The sequence below is a fragment of the Saccopteryx bilineata genome, chromosome 5 (genome assembly GCF_036850765.1).
Source record: "Saccopteryx bilineata isolate mSacBil1 chromosome 5, mSacBil1_pri_phased_curated, whole genome shotgun sequence".
NCBI classification, from domain to species: domain Eukaryota; kingdom Metazoa; phylum Chordata; class Mammalia; order Chiroptera; family Emballonuridae; genus Saccopteryx; species Saccopteryx bilineata.
The window spans coordinates 48,678,906-48,701,749 of record NC_089494.1 but is presented as its reverse complement, the minus strand read 5'-3'; the positions used below and the strand labels follow the sequence as shown (position 1 = coordinate 48,701,749).

General features: G+C 32.6%; 1 protein-coding gene across 3 annotated transcripts in view; it reads right to left on the bottom strand.

The window, feature by feature from the left end:
* CALCRL (calcitonin receptor like receptor) overlaps positions 1-22,844 on the bottom strand; it is a 100,618-nt gene that overhangs the window by 5,701 nt on the left and 72,073 nt on the right. For all 3 annotated transcript variants that reach the window (XM_066280339.1, XM_066280341.1, XM_066280340.1), the window contains 6 exons: positions 9,788-9,914; positions 6,496-6,649; positions 5,228-5,288; positions 5,077-5,143; positions 567-785; positions 382-423 (listed from right to left, as the gene is read on the bottom strand). In XM_066280339.1, coding sequence (XP_066136436.1) covers positions 382-423; positions 567-785; positions 5,077-5,143; positions 5,228-5,288; positions 6,496-6,649; positions 9,788-9,914 — 670 coding nt within the window. The remainder of the gene's footprint in view (positions 1-381; positions 424-566; positions 786-5,076; positions 5,144-5,227; positions 5,289-6,495; positions 6,650-9,787; positions 9,915-22,844) is intronic.

Below are 22,844 nucleotides of genomic sequence, written 5' to 3'. Positions count from 1 at the left end.
GCATGTCCTATGAGGTTAAGGATTGCCAGGGCTGCACATAGGTCACAGTCCAGAGTTTAAAAGGTGGGTCAAAAGACTAAATAAATAAAAGTCACTACTAGAATATTTTAAAGTGAGGCAGAATTTGCCCTAGCCTTGAATTCCAAAATGACCCAAGCTTTTGGAAAGGAGAGTTGCATTTATGAAAAAAAAATTCTATGGTTTCTCTCCTGATAGAAACAAAATTTGAAATAGTTGGTCCTAAGGAATTTATAATTTCATCTCATGTTTAAAAATATTTATCTATCTATATATACTTATAAATAGATAGATGATAGATAGATAGATGATAGGTAGATAGACAATATAAAATAGTAAAAAGAATAGTATCAATCACCATACCTCTCCATTAAAGAAGCAAAAAATTGTAGAGACCAAAAGACCCTGTAAGAGAAAAACAGAATATTCTGATTTCAAACAGAAAAGGTACATATAGTACATTTTTATAACCAACTTACTGTACATGTAGTAAAAAATAAAGCCAAAGCTACATATACATTTAATACCAAATTTCTCCAGCACCATACCTGATAGTGCATGAGGATGTGCATGACGTAGTCATAGACCTCCTCTGCCGTTCTTCCCTCAGGTCGCCACGGAAGCAGCACAAACTCAATGCCCAGCAGTGGCACCAGGATCAGTGTGGCTCTCACAGCTTTCATGTAGAGGTTGGACTCAGCTTGGTGAGTAACTTTTAATTTAGTGATGAGGACACGTACAATATTTAATAGAAAAAAAAGATTCACCTAGAAGAGAATAAAGTGGCATATGAAAATTATTTCATATTTAATGTTGAAGAAGCATTAGTAAAGAAGCTGTGATTTTATAAATCTTAGAATGTTTTCAGTATATAAGAATATGATATAATTTGTATTTCTGGAATTCTGATGATTAACAAGTATACCAATTTTAATGGAATTAGGTTTTAGAGAAGCAAAATTATTGTGGAACATATTCAATTGAGGGATATCTGAGTGTTTTTTTCAGCTCATTTTCTAACAAATTTTGCGTTGGTTCAAAAACTAAAGCTTTTAAATATTCTCAGATCAAAGGAAAGATTTGTTTTTAACAAATTCTAATTTGTGTCTCCTCTGTGTCAATGCCTGCGTTAGGTAATTTCCAAAGATATATGTTATATAATAGTGATCATTTTATATCTTTTTGGTTTATCTTTTCTGTGTTTTGTTTGTTTGTTTGTTTTTGTAACAACTCCTCCAGGACAGTGCTGTACTGCTCTTTAACATCAGAGCAGGCTGACTCACACACTTGAACTAGTTGACATTCAACTTAATTCAGTCCTAGAGATTAAAAAAAAAAATTGCATCCCACAGGGCCTTTTGTTATATTAATTTCTTTAATTACATATTTACTGTGTGTTAACTTTCCTTAAGAGAAAACATTCTCTTTACACTTGATGTTAGCTGAAAGGCTGAGAAAACAGTCTCTTTGTAAGGGAGATATAAAACATCAAAAATATAGTGTGGATAACTAAGTTACTCAGAAAATGGACAGAGCTCTGCTGGAATATGTCTTCCTTACTCCTCTCCCCTCCTCATATTATTTTCTCTCTTTTCTATCTTGAGCCAAGTCAGTATCTTTTACTTTTGTCTACTGTCTCTATGCCCATTCCTATGCCTTCCATAGAATTACGGATATTAACTCTAGAAGAGCCCCTTAGGGCTCTCTTTTATGCTGTTATACTATTCTTTTTCTTTTTCCCTTTTTCCCTGACTTGTAGCATCTGTGCTTTCTTTTATAATACAAAAAATTTTAATTATATACCAATATATAATTTTCACATAGTCTAATAAATTGGAAAATAGTGGTAGCATTTCATTTAATGTAGAAAACAATAAAAAAGTATCACTTAATCATATGCTGATTAAGACTTGTGTTATGAAAATAACTAGGCATAAAAATATTCCATTACTATTCTTAGATAATTCAGTGGAACACATGCTTCAAAAAATATAGCTCACTATACTACTGATGGAAACACATCTATGAAAAGTAATATGGTTATAGACACAGGAATGTCTCTGCTAAAGACAAAATCAGAATAAACTATTTCAACAGCTGTAAGAATGACCTGACAATCAACACATCAGCTGCTGTTCCACCCATACTACTATATTCCCTTCCTAAGCATCATTGCTGTTTGAAAGGTTTTGACTAAATAAAAATTACTACTATCCCATAGAAAAAAATATAATATTGCCCTTTTATCTGACTATAAACTTAGAATATAGATTATTGTATAATCATTATATGCAAAAGTCATAAAAGATAAAAATCAGTAGAAGTGCTGCAATTTAGATGCCCGTCGTATGACAATTTCTAAATAGAAAGTGCCTGTTCACAATGGCAAGTCTGGTTTAAAGTGTGAAACTGAATCCTAGAAAGTCATTCTACTTTATTTTTTCTGCAAATGCTTCCAATTATTTTAAATAAAAACTAGAACAAGAATTTTAAATATCAGATGAACTATACCTGAATCTCACCTATTTTAGAGCAAAACTAATTAAGAAGAGAAGAAACCTATTTTATCTCCTCACTCATAAAGTTCACCTATCTACTAGACACCACAGGACATTTTCATGTCACAATACCAGCCTAGGGTCATGATAGGAAGCAGGAGGAATCAGCCAGTGGTGGGAAGGGGATACCTGGAAGCCACTGCTGGACTAGAACAGCCAGCGATCACTTTATGCACCAAAGTGATCTAAATCTCTCACAAAACCCAAATCAAATGTAGCTCTTCAAACTTCCCCTTAGCAGGATCTCAGAAATGCTTTAGCCACTCCAACATCTCTGCTTAAAAGGAAATGTGACAGAGGAAGTCTGAGTGGAAAGAACTGATTGTGGTTAAAATTTTATTTATAAAAATTGTGTAAAACCATATGATCATATAAACAATTTCCTCCCCAGACCTTGGAATTGACCAGGACCAGTGAGGGGCCCTGGAGCTTAAAGAAGGACAAGACAGTTTATCTTGGCAGAAAAATAGTCTCCCAATCTTTTTTTAGACCAACACGATGAAAAAAATTTTTATGCAAATAATGTGTATTTTTTTTTAACTGAAGTAATTGGGCTATATTTCTACGATATTTTACCCCAGTGGCACCTTTTACTCTCGCATCTCAAAGATGATGTAGACAGGCTTTCCCAAGTATTGTTTAATTTGCTGTTGTTACATTTTTCATTTGCTAGGTACTTTTACTTCTTCCTGAATCTGATTCAGGCATTGAATCACATATACTCTGCAGAGTCAAATAAAATTTTGCATTCTATTTGCTTTATATGTCCCTGAGAGGCCCAAAAAAATGTATCTCAATTTTTTTTTGTGCTCTCCTCAGAACAGAATCATGTTATCATGTAGAAATTACAAGTCAAGAAACCCTTTAAATAATTTTTTGAGAGTTTATTATATTCTAGACACTTTGAAAGTCACTTAACAGGATGTATCTCATTTCATCCTTACAATATCCTGTAGGGTATTTACTCTTATTATTCCTTAACCACGGATGAGAAAAAAAAAGTCACAGAGAGGTCAAAAGAAAAAACAGAACCAGCCCTGAGATCCCCACCAGTAGCAGTAAAGCTAGTTTCAATGCCAGCTCTTGTGAGTACAAAAACTGCACAGCTAGGCTGTCTCAAGGTATAGCTTAAACACATGTCTTAAGTATGAGTAGTATGTACAAGGAGCAAGGAAAGGAAAAACTTCTGCCTCTGAAAATTTCACTAAAGTCTACATTAAGGTATATTAAAATTTCCATGAGACATTCCATGTATTGATTTCTGAACCAGCTATCTTGAGTGACTAGGCACAGACCAGACATTTAACAGATGCATTCCTTGTTAAAAAATTTAAAAAGCTATTATTACATTCTCTCTTTTACAAATGAGACACTTGAGGGACATAGTGATTAGTTTAATGGCCTAAGTTCACACAGCAGGTAAGAGGTGGAAGAATTTAAATACAGGCCTTCAGCCTTCAGGGTTTACCACCTTAGTTATGACATACTTTTTGAGACTGCCTTAACAATGATACATTCGAGGATGGCTTGAGCCATGTTCACACATAAGCATATATTAAATTGCAGCTAGCAAATACAGTAAAATAATAGAAGTATATTTGTCTAAAAAAAAAGAAATCTGAAAACAAGGGTTAAAGAACTTTGGATTTTGCCTGGGAAACATATCACCTTTTTACATTAATCAAATACCAGCTGTCATTACAGTCTGAGAGAAAGCATATTATTTTGTATTTATTTATTCTTCCACTTAAACAATGTAGTACAGGCATAGGTGTAACTTCTGTTTCTTTGTAACCATACATAAAAATGTGCAATGCACTTGTATTAAGTGATGATTATTATAATAATAATGCAACAGTTTAAACAATACTCTTTTTTCTTTATTGGGGTATTACTCTCATTACTGATATAGCTGTTTAGGTTTTTCTTGGTTGCCATCCTCAATTCCTGCATCCATCCTCTCCCCTATTCTGTCCTGCTCTTGTCCCAGGAGCCTGTGCGGCTCCTCAGAACTACGTCATCACCCAGGCTTTCTTACCCTCTGACATTTGCTGCACTTGGCCAGTGGGAGGAACTAAGAGATCAGAGCATGGGAAGAGAGAGAAGTTTGAATACTTCTTTCTCCTTCTCTTCCAGGCCAAGCTGTGGTTTTGGCAGTGTCTATGTTCCTCTACCCAAGGCCAGGGCTCCTGTTGGACGACTCCTCCAAGAACTTGCTCAAACCCAGTAACTCTGTTCTGTCTCCTCTGCTGGTCTTGCTGTGATAACAACTTCCCACTGTTGGTCCCTAGTGCCTCACTATTCCTTATGAATTAGTTTCCTTACTCTTCCTGCCAACACCTTTATATAATATAATGCCTTCATCAAACCCTCTTCAGTTCAACACAGAGCACATTGTCTGTGTCCACTGGGAATCTGAAGGCTACCATAGGCCAGATGACTCAGAATATGAAGTTGAAATATAAACAATAGTGAAAAAAGGAGACTTTTAATTACGTACCAATAAAGCAGCACATATTGGGCCATGGATAATGTAGAGGAGTTGAGTATCAGAACTGATCCAGCAGCTAGGGGAGAACAACAGAGAAATTATGTTGAAGATTTTTGTTTTACTTTGTTCCAATAGAAATCAGAGAAAGATGATATCTTACTTGTCATTGTAATATAGGCTTCTGGCTATAGCATGTATGCAAGCAGGAATCAGTGGAAATCCTGTCAATATCAAAGAAAAAGAAAATAAACAGGCAATCTCTACAGATACAACTCCTAAAATATGTCGTGAAAAGTGAAATTCAGAGTTACTCTAGAAGCAAAAATAACTGGTCACTATGTTTATTGCATAAATATTATCTGTATAATCAAGCAATAAATATAGTATATATATATAGTATTTATAGTATAAATAAGCTATTCATATTTTCAGGTTCATATGTTTCCTTCTAATAAGAGTCTTTTTGAATCAGTAGACTCCAGAGCATAAGTCCATAAATGTGCTGCCTAAGCCCCAAGGCTTAGAAGAAATCCAGTATTTATATAGATGGAATTGGCCAATATTTGGTAGATGATCACATTTGGGAAGAAGATGAGACTGACTGACTATACAAAAACAAAAAGAAAGAAGAGAGAGATGTCTTATGTATCAGAAATTTTGCATGTCTTGAGTATTCTAAATCAGATCTTTCAAAGAAATGTTTTACATAGGTAATCTGAATGTACCAAACACTACGTGTGTGCATACAAAACTGTATATATCTATATCTACTGTCTGACTGGAAGTAGGTAGATAGATAGATAGATAGATAGATAGATAGATAGATAGATAGATGATAGATACAGTATCATTTGTTATGTTTCTGAAAACTAGTCTTATTGAACTTATTTGCAGCATTTTTATTTTGCATTATTCCTGTTATTTCTTTTAAATGCTAGAAGTGCATCATTCTTTGCTTTGTGAATAATACCATATCAGGATATTATATGGCAAAAATAGATATTTTGCATGTTCTTATTCAATAACTGGTCCCTATAAGGTAAAATGACAATTCTTTTTTAAACATTTTTAAAAGGGAAGGTCAAAGCTGGTGAAACCCAATGTTCTCATTTTGCACTTGAGGAAAAAGCAGATTCAGAACAGTACAAAGACTGGATCCTAATTCATGATTCAAATTCTACACATGTAGCCAAGATACTCATTGGAATAGCAAATAGAAAAAAATGTTGAATAATTGACCTGTGACTACTGAAAATATTGAATCAGTGGTCTTTTATTTAAATATTTAAATATACAGCAGTAAGCAAAGGTTAATTACCTGAAATTTTATGAACTAATTATTAAGTATATTTTTTTTACAAAAAGACTCTCCATCTTCCAAAAGATTTCTAATAGGGTAAATCAGCAGAGACATGCAATGGGACTTACCCCAGCCAAGTAAATAATACCACATTAAGTGTTGCTTCTCTGCAAACACAGCCACCACAATGAGTGTGTGTAAGTAAACACCTTCACAAAGCATCCAGAAGTAGTTACAGCCCATCAGGTAAAGATGAATGAACTGGGACACTTTACAACTAACCTGTGAGAAAAAAAAGTAAAGCAATCAATATTTAGTTGCTTATGAATTCACATATAAAGCAATAGTCTACTTTAGCTCAGTTATATAGAAACATGGAATTTTCTTTCCTGTACACAAAATGTTACACACAACTGATTTAAACTTATAAAACGCCAGGCTTCATTTTCATCAAATGATACCTCTAAAGTTTGAGCCATTGACTCTAAAGATTTCTAATTGTATACTGCTAAGGAAATGTGTATATTCCAAATCTACTACATTTAGTGAAAGTGCATTTTCTAAATGTGTTTTAGTTATTATGGAATTTTAAGTGTAAAAGTTTCACACATGAATGACTTTATATCTATTTATTTTAATTATATCTTTATGAACTCTGCGATTATTGCATTCTGCTAGAAAAATCTTAGTAATTATCTTAATGTTACAAAGGAATTCATGAAAAGTACCAAATATTTGAAAAGTCTTACATATTACTTGCTACCAGTGCAAATTATACTTATTAAATAATAATCTAATAAGCCTCTACTTTATCTTATCCAAATATGGGATTTGAGGTTTTCATGTAGGTAAGAAGAAGCAAAAATACTGGTTTCCCTTCCTCTTTTCCTGAGGTTGGCACTTTCTCTTCTCTACTCTTAAAGAGACAGGAAGAGGGAGTTTCAAATACAGGGTAAAGAAAACACAAAGAAATGAGAAATACAGTTTACTCTCTTAGCAAGGGAAATAAATTAAAAGCTCTCCCAGAAATATATGGGCAAGTACTCCCATCAGGTTAATTTGCAATCTGGAACTCAATAAATATTTAGTGGCAGTTATCATTTTTAAATATATAAACATTTTACTAAAAAGAAAATTGGAAATGAAATGCACTGGAAAATAAATATTGAGTTATCATAGAATAGTAACAATAACATTTGTATATGAGTTATCTAAAACATTTTTAATATATATTATTTTATTTAATCCTTAAAATAACTCTGAGGCATGAATTAATATTAATCACATGTTTCATATATTAAAAACTACTTAAAAAAGTTAAAAATGATTTCCTAATATTCATATAACATCAGTCGAAGTTAAACGCTGAACACAAGTTCTGTAATTCCAATTTTGTTTTCATGACTATGCACAATGCCTTCTGACTAAGGACATTTATAAAACCTATTCTTTCATTAAATATTTTTTTCAGATTATATGACATTAAATTTTAAATAACGGACTGATGTCAAACACAACATTTGCTTATATGTTAGCAAAGCTCTCTCAAAGTTATTCCACTATATTATATAGAAATGCTAGACTTCAGCTTAAAATTTTTATATAGTTTTTAGATATTCATATGTAATTGAATTTTTAATTTATAACCTTGGTTTTGAAATTAATCCATAAACTCATGATAAAAATAACTTAAAGCATGCTTCAGAAAAATATCTTTATGCTGGGTATTTGTAATAAAAAAAAGACAAAAAATTTTCCAAGAATATATAAAATGAAGTATATACAATTTGAGGTTTTGTGTTAAGCACAGTGTCTTTGTTTATAAATCTAAGATTTAAAATCTTTTGCTTTGCAGCTTTATGATAGAACTTTGATCTCCTTGCTCTAGAGAAATTCACTCTAAAATGGCAGGACATTGGCTGTTTTTTTAATATTGTTAATTATAGCCTGGTGTGTTTCCTCACCCAGTGACTTTAGAGTGGAACATATACAAAATTAAACAATCCGGATGCACATGTGCAAACAATGGGGGGAATTTTAGAATTTTGGAAATTACCCTAAAAACACACATAAAACACACATGAGAGTATTGTTTATTGACTCACTGAGTGAAAATTCCTTCCCTTCCTTGATTTCAGAAACTAGATAACTTAATCTCTTAAAAAAAACCCACTTTATATATACAATATATGTGTGTGCCCCTTCAAAATCCCTTCAAAACCCTTCGAAATTCCTCAAAACCCCTTCAAAAATTCATATAAAACTTTACTATATTTATAAACATTATTAAAATATTATTTAAAAAATGAATAGGTTTGTTATGTGTGCAGCTATTATAGTTTAAACATAGCTTACATAAACATAGAGCTTACAAAGAATATATACATTTGTATGAGTAAATTTTATCTTATGTTTTAAAAATATAGTTTTATATTATAATAGTCTCTGTGACTTATTTTTATCTTTTGATACCCACCCTAAAAAATTATACTTTCAAATAAATTGTAAGGAAACAATTTATAAATATTTAGTGATACATTAGAACCCTTTAAAAATTTTATGATCATAAAGTTTAACATTATATAAGAGGTGAATACTTCATTTATCTCTGATTTTATTAACTTTTTAAAATCACCTAGATACCAAAAATACAATTTAAATTTTCCATTTTTCATGTGCTGTTTTTTTCTGACTATATAGTTAATTGGTTGATTTTTAAAAATTAGATTGAGTGAATGTTATATACTCATAAACTCTTATGTCCTACCAGTAGCAGGACTCTAGCCATAAATTGAAGTGAAGATATGTGTAACATATATAGTAAATAACTGAAGCAAAAAAAAAAATTCTTTCTTTTAATATTCAGTTATTATGAATTGAGAAATATTGAGATATTTTACTTTTCTAGATTTGAATATAGCTACATATACTCTCTATATGTCAGATTTTTTTTTTTTTTTGTATTTTTCTGAAGTTGGAAACGGGGAGGCAGTCAGACAGACTCTTGCATGCGCCCGACCGGGATCCACCTGGCATGCCCACCAGGGGGCGATGCTCTGCCCCTCTGGGGCATCGCTCTGTTGCAACCAAAGCCATTCCAGTGCCTGAGGCAGAGGCTCTAGAGCCATCCTCAGTGCCCAGGCCAACTTTGCTCAAATGGAGCCTTGGCTGTGGGAGGGGAAGAGAGAGATAGAGAGGAAGGAGAAGGGGAAGGGTGGAGAAGCAGATGGGCGCTTCTCCTGTGTGCCCTGGCAGGGAATCAAACCTGGGACTCCTGCACGCCAGGCCGATGCTCTACCACTGAGCCAACCGACCAGGGCTTCTATATGTCAGATTTTAAAATATACATAAGACCTCTCACCTCTCCCACATCTTTCCCACTAACACTTTGAACCTAAGGACACACCTCGTTTTACTTACAGGATTTGCAGCCACTAAGGCCTGATTGTTGGCCACACCAGTGAGATGAATTATTGTTACAATAGAGTTAAAAACAAAGGAGAAGAACAGATTTTTGTGCAAAGTAATCCTTTGGCAACTTAAGCTCCTAAAAGGCAAGAGAAAACAAAGTGTGATGACATTGTAAAATGTTTCCACATTTTTAATTAAGAATCATTCAAATAAGACACATTTATAATTCAGAACAGCTGCTCCAAATTTGAAAGAATTATTTTTTTTCCCCTGAGTCATTCATGATAAAATCTTAATTAGGAAAAACCACTGGTTTCTTAAAACAGAGACAAATGAGTTGCTTCAGGAGAAGTAGACATAGGGATGAGAAATTTGTCTATATCAGGTCTCCACATAAACTTTTCTTAATCTTTCAATATGATTAACATTTTAATTCATTCTGAAATGCAAAAAGAGAGTCAAGAAGGTTGATAAAAAAATGCAGCTAATTAATTTTGAAAATTTGGATTAGTCTGTCAGATTCCCACACAGATAATGCTCTTTTAATTGGGTTGTTCTGTTTACTTAGTCTGTTTATGGCTGTTCTGTTTATATAACCTCTGTGTGGTAGTGCTGGTGGTGGTGATTATGTAGAACAACAGTGAGAAAGACAACATTGTACTTAGAATAGTGAATTGATAAAAAATATAGATTTAGCAACTGATGAGGCTTGTTCAGCTTCACTGAACTTCAGCTTCACTGAGGTTGTTCAGCCAGATATAAGATATGAGAATATTACCACCATTTACTGGAGGTCTTCATGTATATAAAAAAAATAAAAGAATTGGCTATATGGAATTCATATAGAAATAGATTTCAGGTAAAGTTTTCATTAATGACAAGTAATGCCAGTCTTTAGACTGAATTTGCATTATGCTGCAAGTTTGTCCATATATGGCAAACTGCTTTATGTATACTCAAAGTCCAACTCAAGTATTACTTCCATTATGAAGCTTTTTTTGAAGGTTTATTATGGGTAAAGTTTTAAAATAAAAGAAATAAATCCATTCAAGACTAAATACTTAATATTAAAACAAACACATATATAGGAAGATATGGGGACCAGTTCGTTACAGGAGCTTAAAAACTTATTTTGCATTTTTATAAATTTATGCAAGTAAGATGTACAGGATATTATAATTAGGTGGATATGACAAGGTTTTCCATATTTAAAAATGCAAATTTTAGGCTATATAGTCTTTGAAATTTCTTTCAGCCATAGAGCTATGATTTTATATATAGCTCTAGAATTTTAAAGGATCTGAATTCAATCCAAATCAGTATTTATGGGTTTTCAATAGATGCCTTCCATAGAAGTGAGTGCTATTGGGTAGTCTTCTGTGAAAAGTTTTGTGAATGAGTAGTTCTTGGATTAATAACTGCATGTAATTAAGACAGTCGTATACTGACAAGTATGTAAAGTCCATCTGGAGTTAATCAAAATAAAAACAGATGAGAACTGGTGGTATTTTTTTTATTAAAATCTTTCATTTGACCTGATGCAGTTGATGAGGATTGTGAGAGACCGGTTGGGATCAAGCTACAGAGTGAATTAGATGAAATTTTATAGAAAGAAGTATCTTTGAAAATTTTTGAACAATGAAGGGCATGATTCATGTTATTATTTAAGGAATGGCAACACAGAGGCAAAGATGGCTCTATTATCAATAAAAACGCCACAGTGGTGACATGAGTACTTTGTGTTCACTGAGAGTGCAGAAAACTAATGAATATGAATAGGCGTCTAGTATAGAACATTCCTTTTAAATCATTTAGGTTGTGTGGGGTTTATTTCTCATAATTCATAACTCTTCTATGATAAATATTATAAATAGACAAAAATACCTGTATTTTTAAAATACCTACCTTGAGCGTATCCCATGTCTATTGAGTGCCAACTACTGTTTAGGGAAAAACTGCTTACCCATGAAAATATGTACATTTTTAGTAATAGAATTTAAATAACTCAGCTACTATCATGGGAAAAAATAAATGTTTTTTTTAACTGGGCTATTTTGTCTTCTTCTGCTGAACGTATTTATATTCAAGTCCATTGGTTAGGATATGTACATGTGTTGTGTGTATGTGTGTTTATACAAAAGGAGTTAGGAGGGTTTACTTAGCCAGTAAATCAGATATACTTGTAAAGAATAAGTTGGAATAGAGGAAAACAAACATTAAAGAAAGCTTTCAAAGCTAGAAATTCAGGATAGAAAAGCAGCAAGATGAGCCAAGGAACATAAAACTAAGTGTTTATATTACACTTGTTGATATTTATAATGCTAATATGAAAAGTTTGAAAATAAGCTATAGTTAGCTGAAAAGCAATTTTAAATTTTTTTGTTATACTTAAACTTCCTTCTCTTCTCTATGACAGTTTATGTTTCTGTTCCTCTCAAAATTCCCTCCTTTCTGCCTGACCAGGCGGTGGTGCAGTGGATAGAGCATCAGACTGGGACGCGGAGAACCCGGGCTCATCTGGTTTGAGCAAGGCTCACCAGCTTGGACTCAAGGTCGCTGGCTTGAGCAAGGGATTACTCAGTCTGCTGTAGCCCCACAGTCAAGGCACATATGAGAAAGCAATCAATGAACAACTAAGGTGTCACAACGAGAAACTGATAATTGATGCTTCTCATCTCTCTCCATTCCTGTCTGTCCCTATCTATTCCTCTCTCTTTCTCTCTGTCTCTGTAAAAAAAAAAAAAAAAAAAAAAAAATTCCCTTCTTTCTGATGACTCTGCTCCCAACTCAATCTAGCTTAAAAATTAAGGACTTAAAAATGAACTGCTGTTACCTAGTCTCTTCTAAAGATGTGCTTATCGTGAAAACAGTCATAAAAGAATATTCTGAATTTCCTTTTCAGACACAAACAATGCCATATTATGGCAAAATTCTAAAGGAATAGAATAAAATCTTATCATAATGAATGATTTAATATCAAACTCAAATACTTAAGAGCACATATAAAATCATTTCAATACAATTTTTCACAAAATTATCCAAACAAAAGTCAACATAAATAATTCACCTTATATAAACTCAAATTAAATACCCACTTTAGAAACCCTGAATATCCAGTTTAGCATTCCATATTTTTATAATGAGTTGGACCATTGCAAAATCATTTCACTTTGTGTTGTGTAAATATGTCCTCAAGATCAGCCTATTGCTATTGTTTTAGTTTCTTCCATTTCTCCCTCCAGGTTCTGTCTAACATAAGTGCAGAGAGATGTTCTTTTGACATATGCTTTCTATCAATGTCTATTGGTACAATGGCTCAGATTTTTCTAGCAATGAATACTGTTTTATTCCAAACATGTTCACTAACACATGTCAGTATATTAGTACAAATAAAATCAACTTGGAAAGGAAAACCAAAACCTGCCCTTGGAAAACATACTAGTTTATTTTAATGGAACCCTAAAAATATTCAGGTATTTTATAAACATTAATGTACAACCAATTTCACCTACTCTAAATTTTTAAATGTGCTTACTTTATTCAATATGTTAAAAAGTGTGCTTTATAGGCTTAAAGAATGTTTTACAAAAAAATCTCTCTACTTTCTTTAAATGCTATCATATCCCTTTACTATCCTAGCATAACCACAGAATAGAAAATGGACTTTGTGGATCTGGATTGTTTTAATTTTATATTCTCTACGAACAGTTATTTTAGAAATTATTTCAGTATGCATTTTTGACAAGCAATTGGTATAAGTGTGTGAACAAAACCATTATATTTCATGGTAATATAACTGTGCCGTTCAGCTCTCTTTTGGAATAATTAGAAGCAGGTAGTATCAATCAATACATGCAAACCAGAGTGGGTTTTAAAGCCTGAGTCGATCTGGACTATCCCACCTATGAACAGTAAGACTTTGGGCAAGTCGCTTAAAAACTCTAATCCTCAGTTTCTCATCTGTAATATAGAGATAACAGTAGTACTTTATAGGACTGACTGGAAGGTTAAATGAGATTAATTATGTCTAGTGTATAGCAAAATATCTAACGTGATGAACACTCAGCTAGTATTTTTAACATAGTTATTGAATATGGCTGCTTTTAATTAAGTTCTCTAGTGTTTTTTTAATAATGAAATGGCATCCACATTCACCATAGTAATATGAAACTGCCCATGTTTTCAGTAATACAATGAAACAGCAAATTGTCATCTTTTTGTTATAAAACATAAGAATTTAACATTGAGAGACAGTTTCCATATCTCAATTGTCTTCCTAAGGAATCTCATCATTCTCAGTTATCTCCAAATTACCATTTCCATTTTCACTCTGACCCCAAGTTATTCTGCTCCCATATTCAGAGTGTTCTGTGGAAAAAATACTTGTCTTTGTTTCCTATTTGGTTTCACATGAGTGAGAAATTTCCAAACTACTTTCCTCAATACTAATCCTGAGCAAAACTAAGAGGAAATACAAGCAATATAAAAGTAGTCCCGCCTACCAAGTACTGCTTTCTTATGTTAGTTTATCTAATTTAATTATCAGATGCTCAGAAATTTTCCCAAGAAAGCATTATCTATGTATCCAAGAGGAAATCTGAACACTGTCAAAAGCAATAAGCAGAAAGCAATAACTGTATTAAAAAGCCAAGCAGTATGGCTATCTTTTGTCTACTGAAAAAAACCTTGAGTTGATGGAGTCACTTGATTATGTATGACACAAAGTAGACATAACCTACATCAAATGGCTTTCTTTTGGAGATTGGTAGTGGTCCATTTGGCCAGATTAGAAAGCATACAAGAGTGTTTCAATCCAAGTGCTCAATGAAAATCCCTCTGGAGGAGAAAATGTTTGGTCTTGCTCCATCATGCTTCTTCCTCCCCAGCCCCGGCCTCTCTGGCTGCTCATTCAATATAACATAAGAGTATGAGCTACACAAGTAACAAGGCATGCTCATTTTGTGGGGCCAACTGATTTTCTCTCATGTATAAACTGCCCTAGTACAAGAACTCATTTTCATCTAATGGACAGGAAACAAAGAAAAGAAACAGTCAGGCTTTCTGAATGCTTGTGATTCTTACGCTCCAAAAAACACCCTGTTAGAGATCAAATTCATATTAAGAGCAGCCACTATTTAGAGTATCCCTGGCATAAAGATTAGACTTTATAGTTATTATCTCATTTAGCAACTCCTTTGAAGTATCATTATTCTTTAATAAAATTGAGGTAAGTTGCTCAAGGTCACAATCTTATTAAGTGATCTCTTGAATTTGAATTTTGAAGTTTTTAAGACAGTAATAAGGCTTTTGTCTCTTATAATATTTATTTAGTCACTTATAACTATTTATTGATGAATAAGTAATATATTATGCACAGCTTCTAGATGTTGGGAAAACAGTTGTGAATGAGAGAGCAAGACCCTGATCTCATGTTACTCATGTGAGAGTGGAGGGTAAATAGACGTATCCATTACATAATGTAATTCCAGATACTGTTATATGCTTTTGAGAAATTAAAATAAGATTAAGAAATAGATAAAGACTGTGTGGCCAGAGTGAGAGGAATACTTAAGATCTGAAATCGGAAAAGATAAGGAAGAAAAAGCATTCTCAGCAGAGAAGCCATACTGAGTCAAAGTTTTAAAAAAAGTTATTGTTAAAGCTTAAAAGGCTTGAGGGGCAAGAAGGACAGACAATGTTAACACAGCATAAAGCAAAACTCCATATTGTTTTTCCCATTCTAAGATAAGGAAACAAATTTAAAGAGTATGATTTATGGAATGGAATTTTATTCTAAAGCTCATAATCTTTTATTACATGTTAATGTTCCATCAGCAAATGTTAACACAATAATATTGTTAACACAATATCCAGTCATTCTTGGCTTTTGATTTTCTTAATTAGTAAGAAGATGCCGTAGTTTAGAGAGTTTACTTTGACTTTCTCCTCATATATATGAAAATAAACTGTCTGCAGGAGTAAAACTCAGTTTGCAAAATAAATTATGACATTGAGGAGGAAAAAATATTGTATTATTTATGTTTTGTATTTTAAATTACAAAGTTTAAATCCATTCAAGTGAGTAAACAGTTTTTATACCAAACAATGAATGGGTCACTAGCTATTTTTTGTCATTTTATTCCTAGGAAAATTTAGTTATGCTTAAGTTGTACTTAGTTTCAACTGTTCAAGCAAAATTGATCAAATACCCTTATAAGAAAAAATATCAATAGAAATATGTGATATTTAATATTGTTTTAGCTTTTAATAACAAATTTACTGTTTAAAATAAGTTCAAATTCTTTAATATAATTATTTACTTTATATTTTTATTCCTGGGACTCTTCTCCATAAGCCAGTAATATCAATTACATTATAGTCAGACTGGTTTTTGTTAGAGTAAATTCATTACTTCTTGCATCACTCTGTCATTATTCAAATCTGATACTCTAAGGTAGAAATGCAATGCCTTCATTACATAATTACAATGGACGTTTTTAAAAAGCTCTCCAACCAAGACTTGCATTACTGAATAAGAATGTATTCAGCTCTCACTATGTTCAGTCTGCAGGAGATGCATATTTTACCGCATTGTTTAAAATTCTTAAATTTTGAAATAGTCCCAGTAAGTATAATCTAATAAACTATTACATGAAAAATATAGTTATTTTAAATAATAGCCAATGTCAAGCTGGAGGAAGTCATACAACAGAATAGGCTCTCTCTCAGAATCACAGTGCATAACGACCTTCCATTGAGTGAAATATGCTAGAATTGAGAAAGCAATGATGATCTTGGATAGGCACTAAGAGGTTTGTTATTCCAGAACCACTAGATGACAATTTCTGAACTCAGCCATTATCAAACTTCTGACAGTACCAATTTGTCAGTTTTTTTTTTAAAAAAAATTAGGTATAAGTTTTGATTTGCCAGAAAAGGTATATCAAGGTATGATTTATAGATTAAAATTTTGTTCTTTATGTTTCACTGTGGAATTTCTTTAAATAGTTAGCTTTGTTTAAAGTGAATTTAAAGATTGAATCATTAAAGTTTTTAGAAGATAAACTATATATCTATATCTATATCTATATATTTATTTATTTATTTTAATTTGGTGAGAGGAAGGGAGACATAGAGACAGATTCCCAAATGCACACTGACCAGGATCCACCTGTCAAGCCCACTAGGAGGTGATGCTCTACCCATCTGGGGCATTGCTCCCTTACAACTGGAGCCATTTTTAGTGCCTAAGGTGGAGGCTGTGCAACCATCCTCAGCACCAGGGCCAACTCGCTCCAATTGAGCCATGGCTGCAGGAGGGGGTGAGAAAGAGACAGAGAGAAGCAAGAGGGGAGGGGTGGAGAAGCAGATGGGCGCTTCTCTTGTGCATCCTGACCAGAAACTGAACCCAGGACATACACATGCGGGGTGGATGCTCTCCCACTGAGCCAACCAGCTATAGCCAAGATAAATTATAGTTTAAAGAAGATAACTATAATTGTTCTAATTCAAGAGATAAATGAAGAAACTAGAAATGAGATAAAAGTTCACAGTGTTGTTTACATATATTCAGCTATGATCTAAATAATAAAAGATGAGAAGTTAGGTCACTTGTCCTGAAAAACAAAAATCTTCGCATTGAAGGATTATTTTATTAAGTTGACAAAGCTTTGGCCTACCAACTAGACAGACTTTTTTTTTTTTTTTGCTGAATTTTATTTAGGACCTTATCTTAACTTGATAGAAATAATATCATTGTCTGTATGGTCATAAATATGCCACTTGCCTTTAAAATTATTTGAAATCAGTGTGTGAAATGTCAGCAAAATTAAGATATTAAATAAAAGAACCACATTTTCTTCATTCAAGTAAGATATTATATGCACTCTTTTATATGCAAAAAGATGAAGCCCTGTGTCTGGGTTGAAAGAAAGCACAAGATTTGCTATGCTCTCAGATTTTAATCAGTAATTAAACTATAATTTATAACCAATTCCAGTAAAGTGTATTTATTTTTTTTATCTAAAGGGTTCTGTTATGTTTTTCCAAGGATCATTATGAACTGGAGTCATTGCCTTTCAGGGCTTGGCAAATCCCAAAGTTCTCTTTCTCTTCCCTTTCTTTTTATCTCCCACTCTGACTCTTTCCTTTAATTAGCTCTAATATAAAACTGAAGTGCATCTGGTAAATAGTGTTTCATGTTCTCTGTTTTTAATTTAAAGCATAGATGAGTGGTATATTTTTCTCTGTCTAAATAAAAAATAACTATAACCTAAATCAACTTTTGTATAATTCTTGGTTTTTATTAGGCTAGATCAATGATCCTCAATTAACAAATGGGAAAAATAAATGTTATCTCTACCAAAGACCAAGCAAGAATGACTCTAGGATAAAGAGCTGGTTTAAGAAGCAGAAAGGAGCTATTGAATCACTTTTTTATACACAATGATTTTCTGTGAAACATCAGTTCCTCTAGGAATTAGTTGGAAGAAAGCTAATATTTCTATTGCTCTTGACTACATGCACATGTTTAATTAACCATTCAATTCAACATTTTCTGAGGTGGCCTTGGTCTGACTTCAGTCTCGCATCAGTCTCCGATATTGTTTCACATAAATACGTCTAAGTGATTAGAATTTTAAGGAGTCTTATTCTGATGATGGAGACAACAAAGGCCAGACAAACACAAGGGACTTGTCCAATGTCATGATAAGTCATGGGAAAGTCAGTGCTACAAATAAGCTTCCAAGTCAGTTCATGTCTTCATTTCTTAAAAATTTACGTGCCTACTACATACAAAGTCTTTGCTAAGTTCTGAGATGTGTAAAGAAGGCAGAGATGATTCTGTTTTTATAACCCTAATTTTGGGAGATACTTTTCATTACTTCTCATTTTAGTGAATAGTTTGTAGATAGTGGTTTTTCTTATTTTAGTAGATAGTTCTGAGAAGTATATATTAAAAATGTCTTAAAATAAATGACTATGAATTCTTTAATATGATTCAAGTTCTGAGTAAGCTTCATGGCATTTTGTGGGCATAAAAACAGTTTTGTTATTTTTGACTTGCTTACCTAGCACATTTTTTCTGATAATATTATACTAATTTGGTTATAAAATTTTCTTTCTGAGACTAAGAGACATTGATAAGAGTGTGGTGGTTACGGGGGGATGGGGGAGAGGGAGAGGAAAAGGGGGAGGGGGAGGGGCACAAAGAAAACTAGATAGAAGGTGACAGAGGACAATCTGACTTTGGGTGATGGGTATGCAACATAATTGAATGACAAGATAACCTGGACATGTTATCTTTGAATATATGTATCCTGATTTATTGATGTCACCCCATTAAAAAAATAAAATTATTAAAAGAAAAAAATTTCTTTCATTACTGGTTTCCTACATGAACATTATAACAACTTCTTTATAAATGTGGCACATATAAAACTAGAAATCTGATCTTTAATTTTGTGTTTAAAGAGCTGACTGGTATACTATGTCTATTAGGGCTAAATATTTATGTAATAGTCTTCTAATGGGGTAATAAGTGATAACTATGCCAATAATGGACAATGTTTTCTAATCTAGACATTCTCCTTAATGCTGCATATATATCTCAGCAGCCTTTATACCAAATCTATGATATAGATACTAATAATATATGGATTTAAAGATGCAAAAGTGAGATTTAAGAAACAAGAGAACTTATTTTATGCTATGCAACAAGGGACAAGGTGAGAGCACGTAGAGAATGTCCTCTTAACCACTCTCCTATAATGATGTCTAGACATATGAAAAAGTATCTAATTATTTGGGTCTCACTTGAAGAGGGTTTCTCATGTTTTACCTTAAGCCTGATAATGTATAACAAGAAGGAAATATTAATTTGTGTTTTCTTCTTTCTGTTCAAATTCTCCATTTTTAAAAAACAATTAAAGTCCAATAAAATTACTAAGCCAAACAGAGAGGACACAGATTGGGAGGAACCCTGGATAATTTACTTAACTATTTAGAACATACATAAAATTATATATTGAACTATATATTCTCTTCATTTCTTGTGGTTTACAATATCTACCTTTTGAAATTCTGCCCATTCTAACACTTGTTTCAGTGAGATTATCACCTCAGGAATCTTCCGATTTTATGAATTAGAATGAGTCTTTCCTTCCTCTGTCTTTCCAGAGCTTTTTGTTGTAACTCCGCAATAACTTTCTTTTTCTTTTAACTTTGTACTTCTATCATAAAGGGGCAGTGTTAGATGACTATATAGTGTAGTCTGTGTACCTTCTTGATTCATATAGTCTAATGAAAAACTAATCGTAGCATTTTTCTTACCATTTATTGAGAAATTCCTACATGCCAGGTACTATTTGAGTCTTCTTTGCTCAGTATTTTAAACATTATGAGCAATTATAAAGAAATTGAAACTTACTAAAAATCAGAATCAGGCTAAGTCCATACTTTCAATAAGGGGTATTGGCAAGCTTTGAATATAGTCCATGTTTTTAATCACTATATTACATTAAATTAAAATTAGCTTACACCTGAAGTTTATAATACACACCTGTTATGTTAACTCATCATTAAAGGGTTTTTTTGTTTGTTTGTTTGTTTTTTAGTTTGCTATATTGAATAAACAGTTAATTGTACATTTGGTATATACTTTAAGTAAAAGCAATGTAATTAGTTAAAAATTTTAATTTTAATTTCATATATTGGCAAGACACTCATTAGCTTTAATAAATTTTGCCTATGTAGCATGTTATACATTATTTTTAAAGCATCGAATTTAGCAAACGGATTCAAGCATTTATCACATGCAGGGCTCTTGATGTTTTAGAAATCACTCCTTGAAAAAAAAGGCTTATTTATATGTGAAACATGAGAAAATATTTGGGGAATAAGTAAATTTCTAGTCTCTCTTTTAAAAAAGATATGAGCCTACAGATTATCTCTTTAAAGCTAACGCACTCATTATGTATATATATGATTTTAATTGTTTAAAAAGTATTTTCCATTTGTTGCAATATACAGATAATGTATCATATAATTGTACTTTTGAAACCTATATATTTTTAACCAATGTCATCCCAATAAATTTAATTAAAATATCATTAAAATATATTTTCCATAGAAGATATAAATTAATTCTGGTTTTAATTTTCAAGCCTTAATTACAAAATAAACTTACTTATGAGTATTGATTGAATAGTAATTGATCTTTTAAATCCAAGAAACAGAAATATAGAAATAAACATATTGAACCAGATTTCCTTCAATTCTTAATCAATAATAAAGTTATCTGTGTAGATGGTTTTAGCCTGCAAAAAACTCACAAATGCTAACTTACCTGATACTGAAATTATGTATTTTAATTTCAAAAATTTCATTTTATATATCTTTATTAAATTACTACTGCTCATTCATAGACTTAAGCTTGGAAATAACATTATCGATCATTAGGTCCAGCTATGAACCCAGTATAAAGATCACTCATTTTCAACTGCTGATAGATTGACGTCTAATTTCTGTCTGAAAATCTTGAGTGTTAGGAAAGTTAATTAGTCAACTCGGGCTTCTTTCTATTTTGTTTAACTGTTAGAGTTTTTAAAAATCAAGCCAAATATTTTTTTTCCTATGTCATTATATAAACTCTATTCCCAATTATAGTCATTTGGATTTTTTAAAATTATTTTAACTTATATTTTATTTAAGTATAGTTGGTATACAATGTTATATTGGTTATATTAGTTTCAGGTGTACCATATACTGATATGACTTTTTTATACCTTACAATGTGATTGCCCCATTAATAATTCTAGTAATCGTCTCTTGTGTAAACTTATCACAATGTTATTTACTTTATTCCCATAGTTATTTGGATTCTGTGTGTGTGTGTGTGTGTGTGTGTGTGTGTGTGTGTGTGTGACAGAGACAGAGTCAAAGAGAGAAACAGACAGACATGAAGGGAAAGAGATGAGAGTCTCCTTAGTTTTTAATTGATTGCTTTCTCATATGTACCTTTACCGGGGACTCCGGGACCCCTTGCTGAAGCCAGCAACCTTGGGTTCAAGCCAGTGATCATGGGGTCATGTCTATGATTCCACGCTCAAGCCAGCAATCCCACGTTCAAGCTGGATGAGCCTGCATCCAAGTTGGTGACCTCGGGGTTTTGAACCTGGGTCCTCTGAGTCCTAGTCCAATGCTCTATCCACTGTGCCACCGCCTGGTCAGGCGTAATTTGGATTCTTGAAGCCATTTATTGTGCCCTCATATTTTGTCTTTCTTTTTTATTTTTGGTTTAACATTCTTGATATCTTTATTCCCTGATTAGTTAGCATTACTTTATTTAATTTCTTCACCATCCTGATAAGCCAATTAAATGACATCTACTCTTCCTTTTACAAATTCAGTCCATCATAGACAGGGTGAATGACTGGGCTGATTAGAGATTTGGAATCAGATACTTAGCATTTATTGATATATTCAAGCTTGTAGCATTGTTTTCACTTGGCAATCCCACTATTACTTCATTACTTCACAGCAAGCATTTGTTTGGTTAAATCACAGACTCTCTCATGAAGAAGCATTGCTAATTTTGTACTTGGTTTTATGAGATTAGTTAAAGACTATATTTATATCATTGATAAATTCAATCTTGTCTGGGGCCATACATAAATCTTGGAATTTTATGAGACTCTTGTTCCCTTTCTGACCACTGATTCTGGCATGCAGTACAGTTGCTATACACATCTTAACTTCATGTCCTTCAGAAATGCAATATGCTTAAACATTTTGGGCTACTGTATGCAGAAAAGAGAGAGAGAGAGAGAGAGAGAGAGAGATTGTTTTGTCTGAGGGTGTCAGCTGTATTAATTTTAAATTTGCAGAGTTGGTGGTCTTACTTTATGTCCACTGTAACAAGTTGCAGTTTCAGAAATAAGAAATACTACAATAAGGGATTCAGGAAGATTTCACTGAAAAAAAAATGATGCTAAAGGTTAGATCTGAAAGATGAATACATTCACTATGCTGGGGAGTGGGAAATATTAGGCAGAATATTCAATAA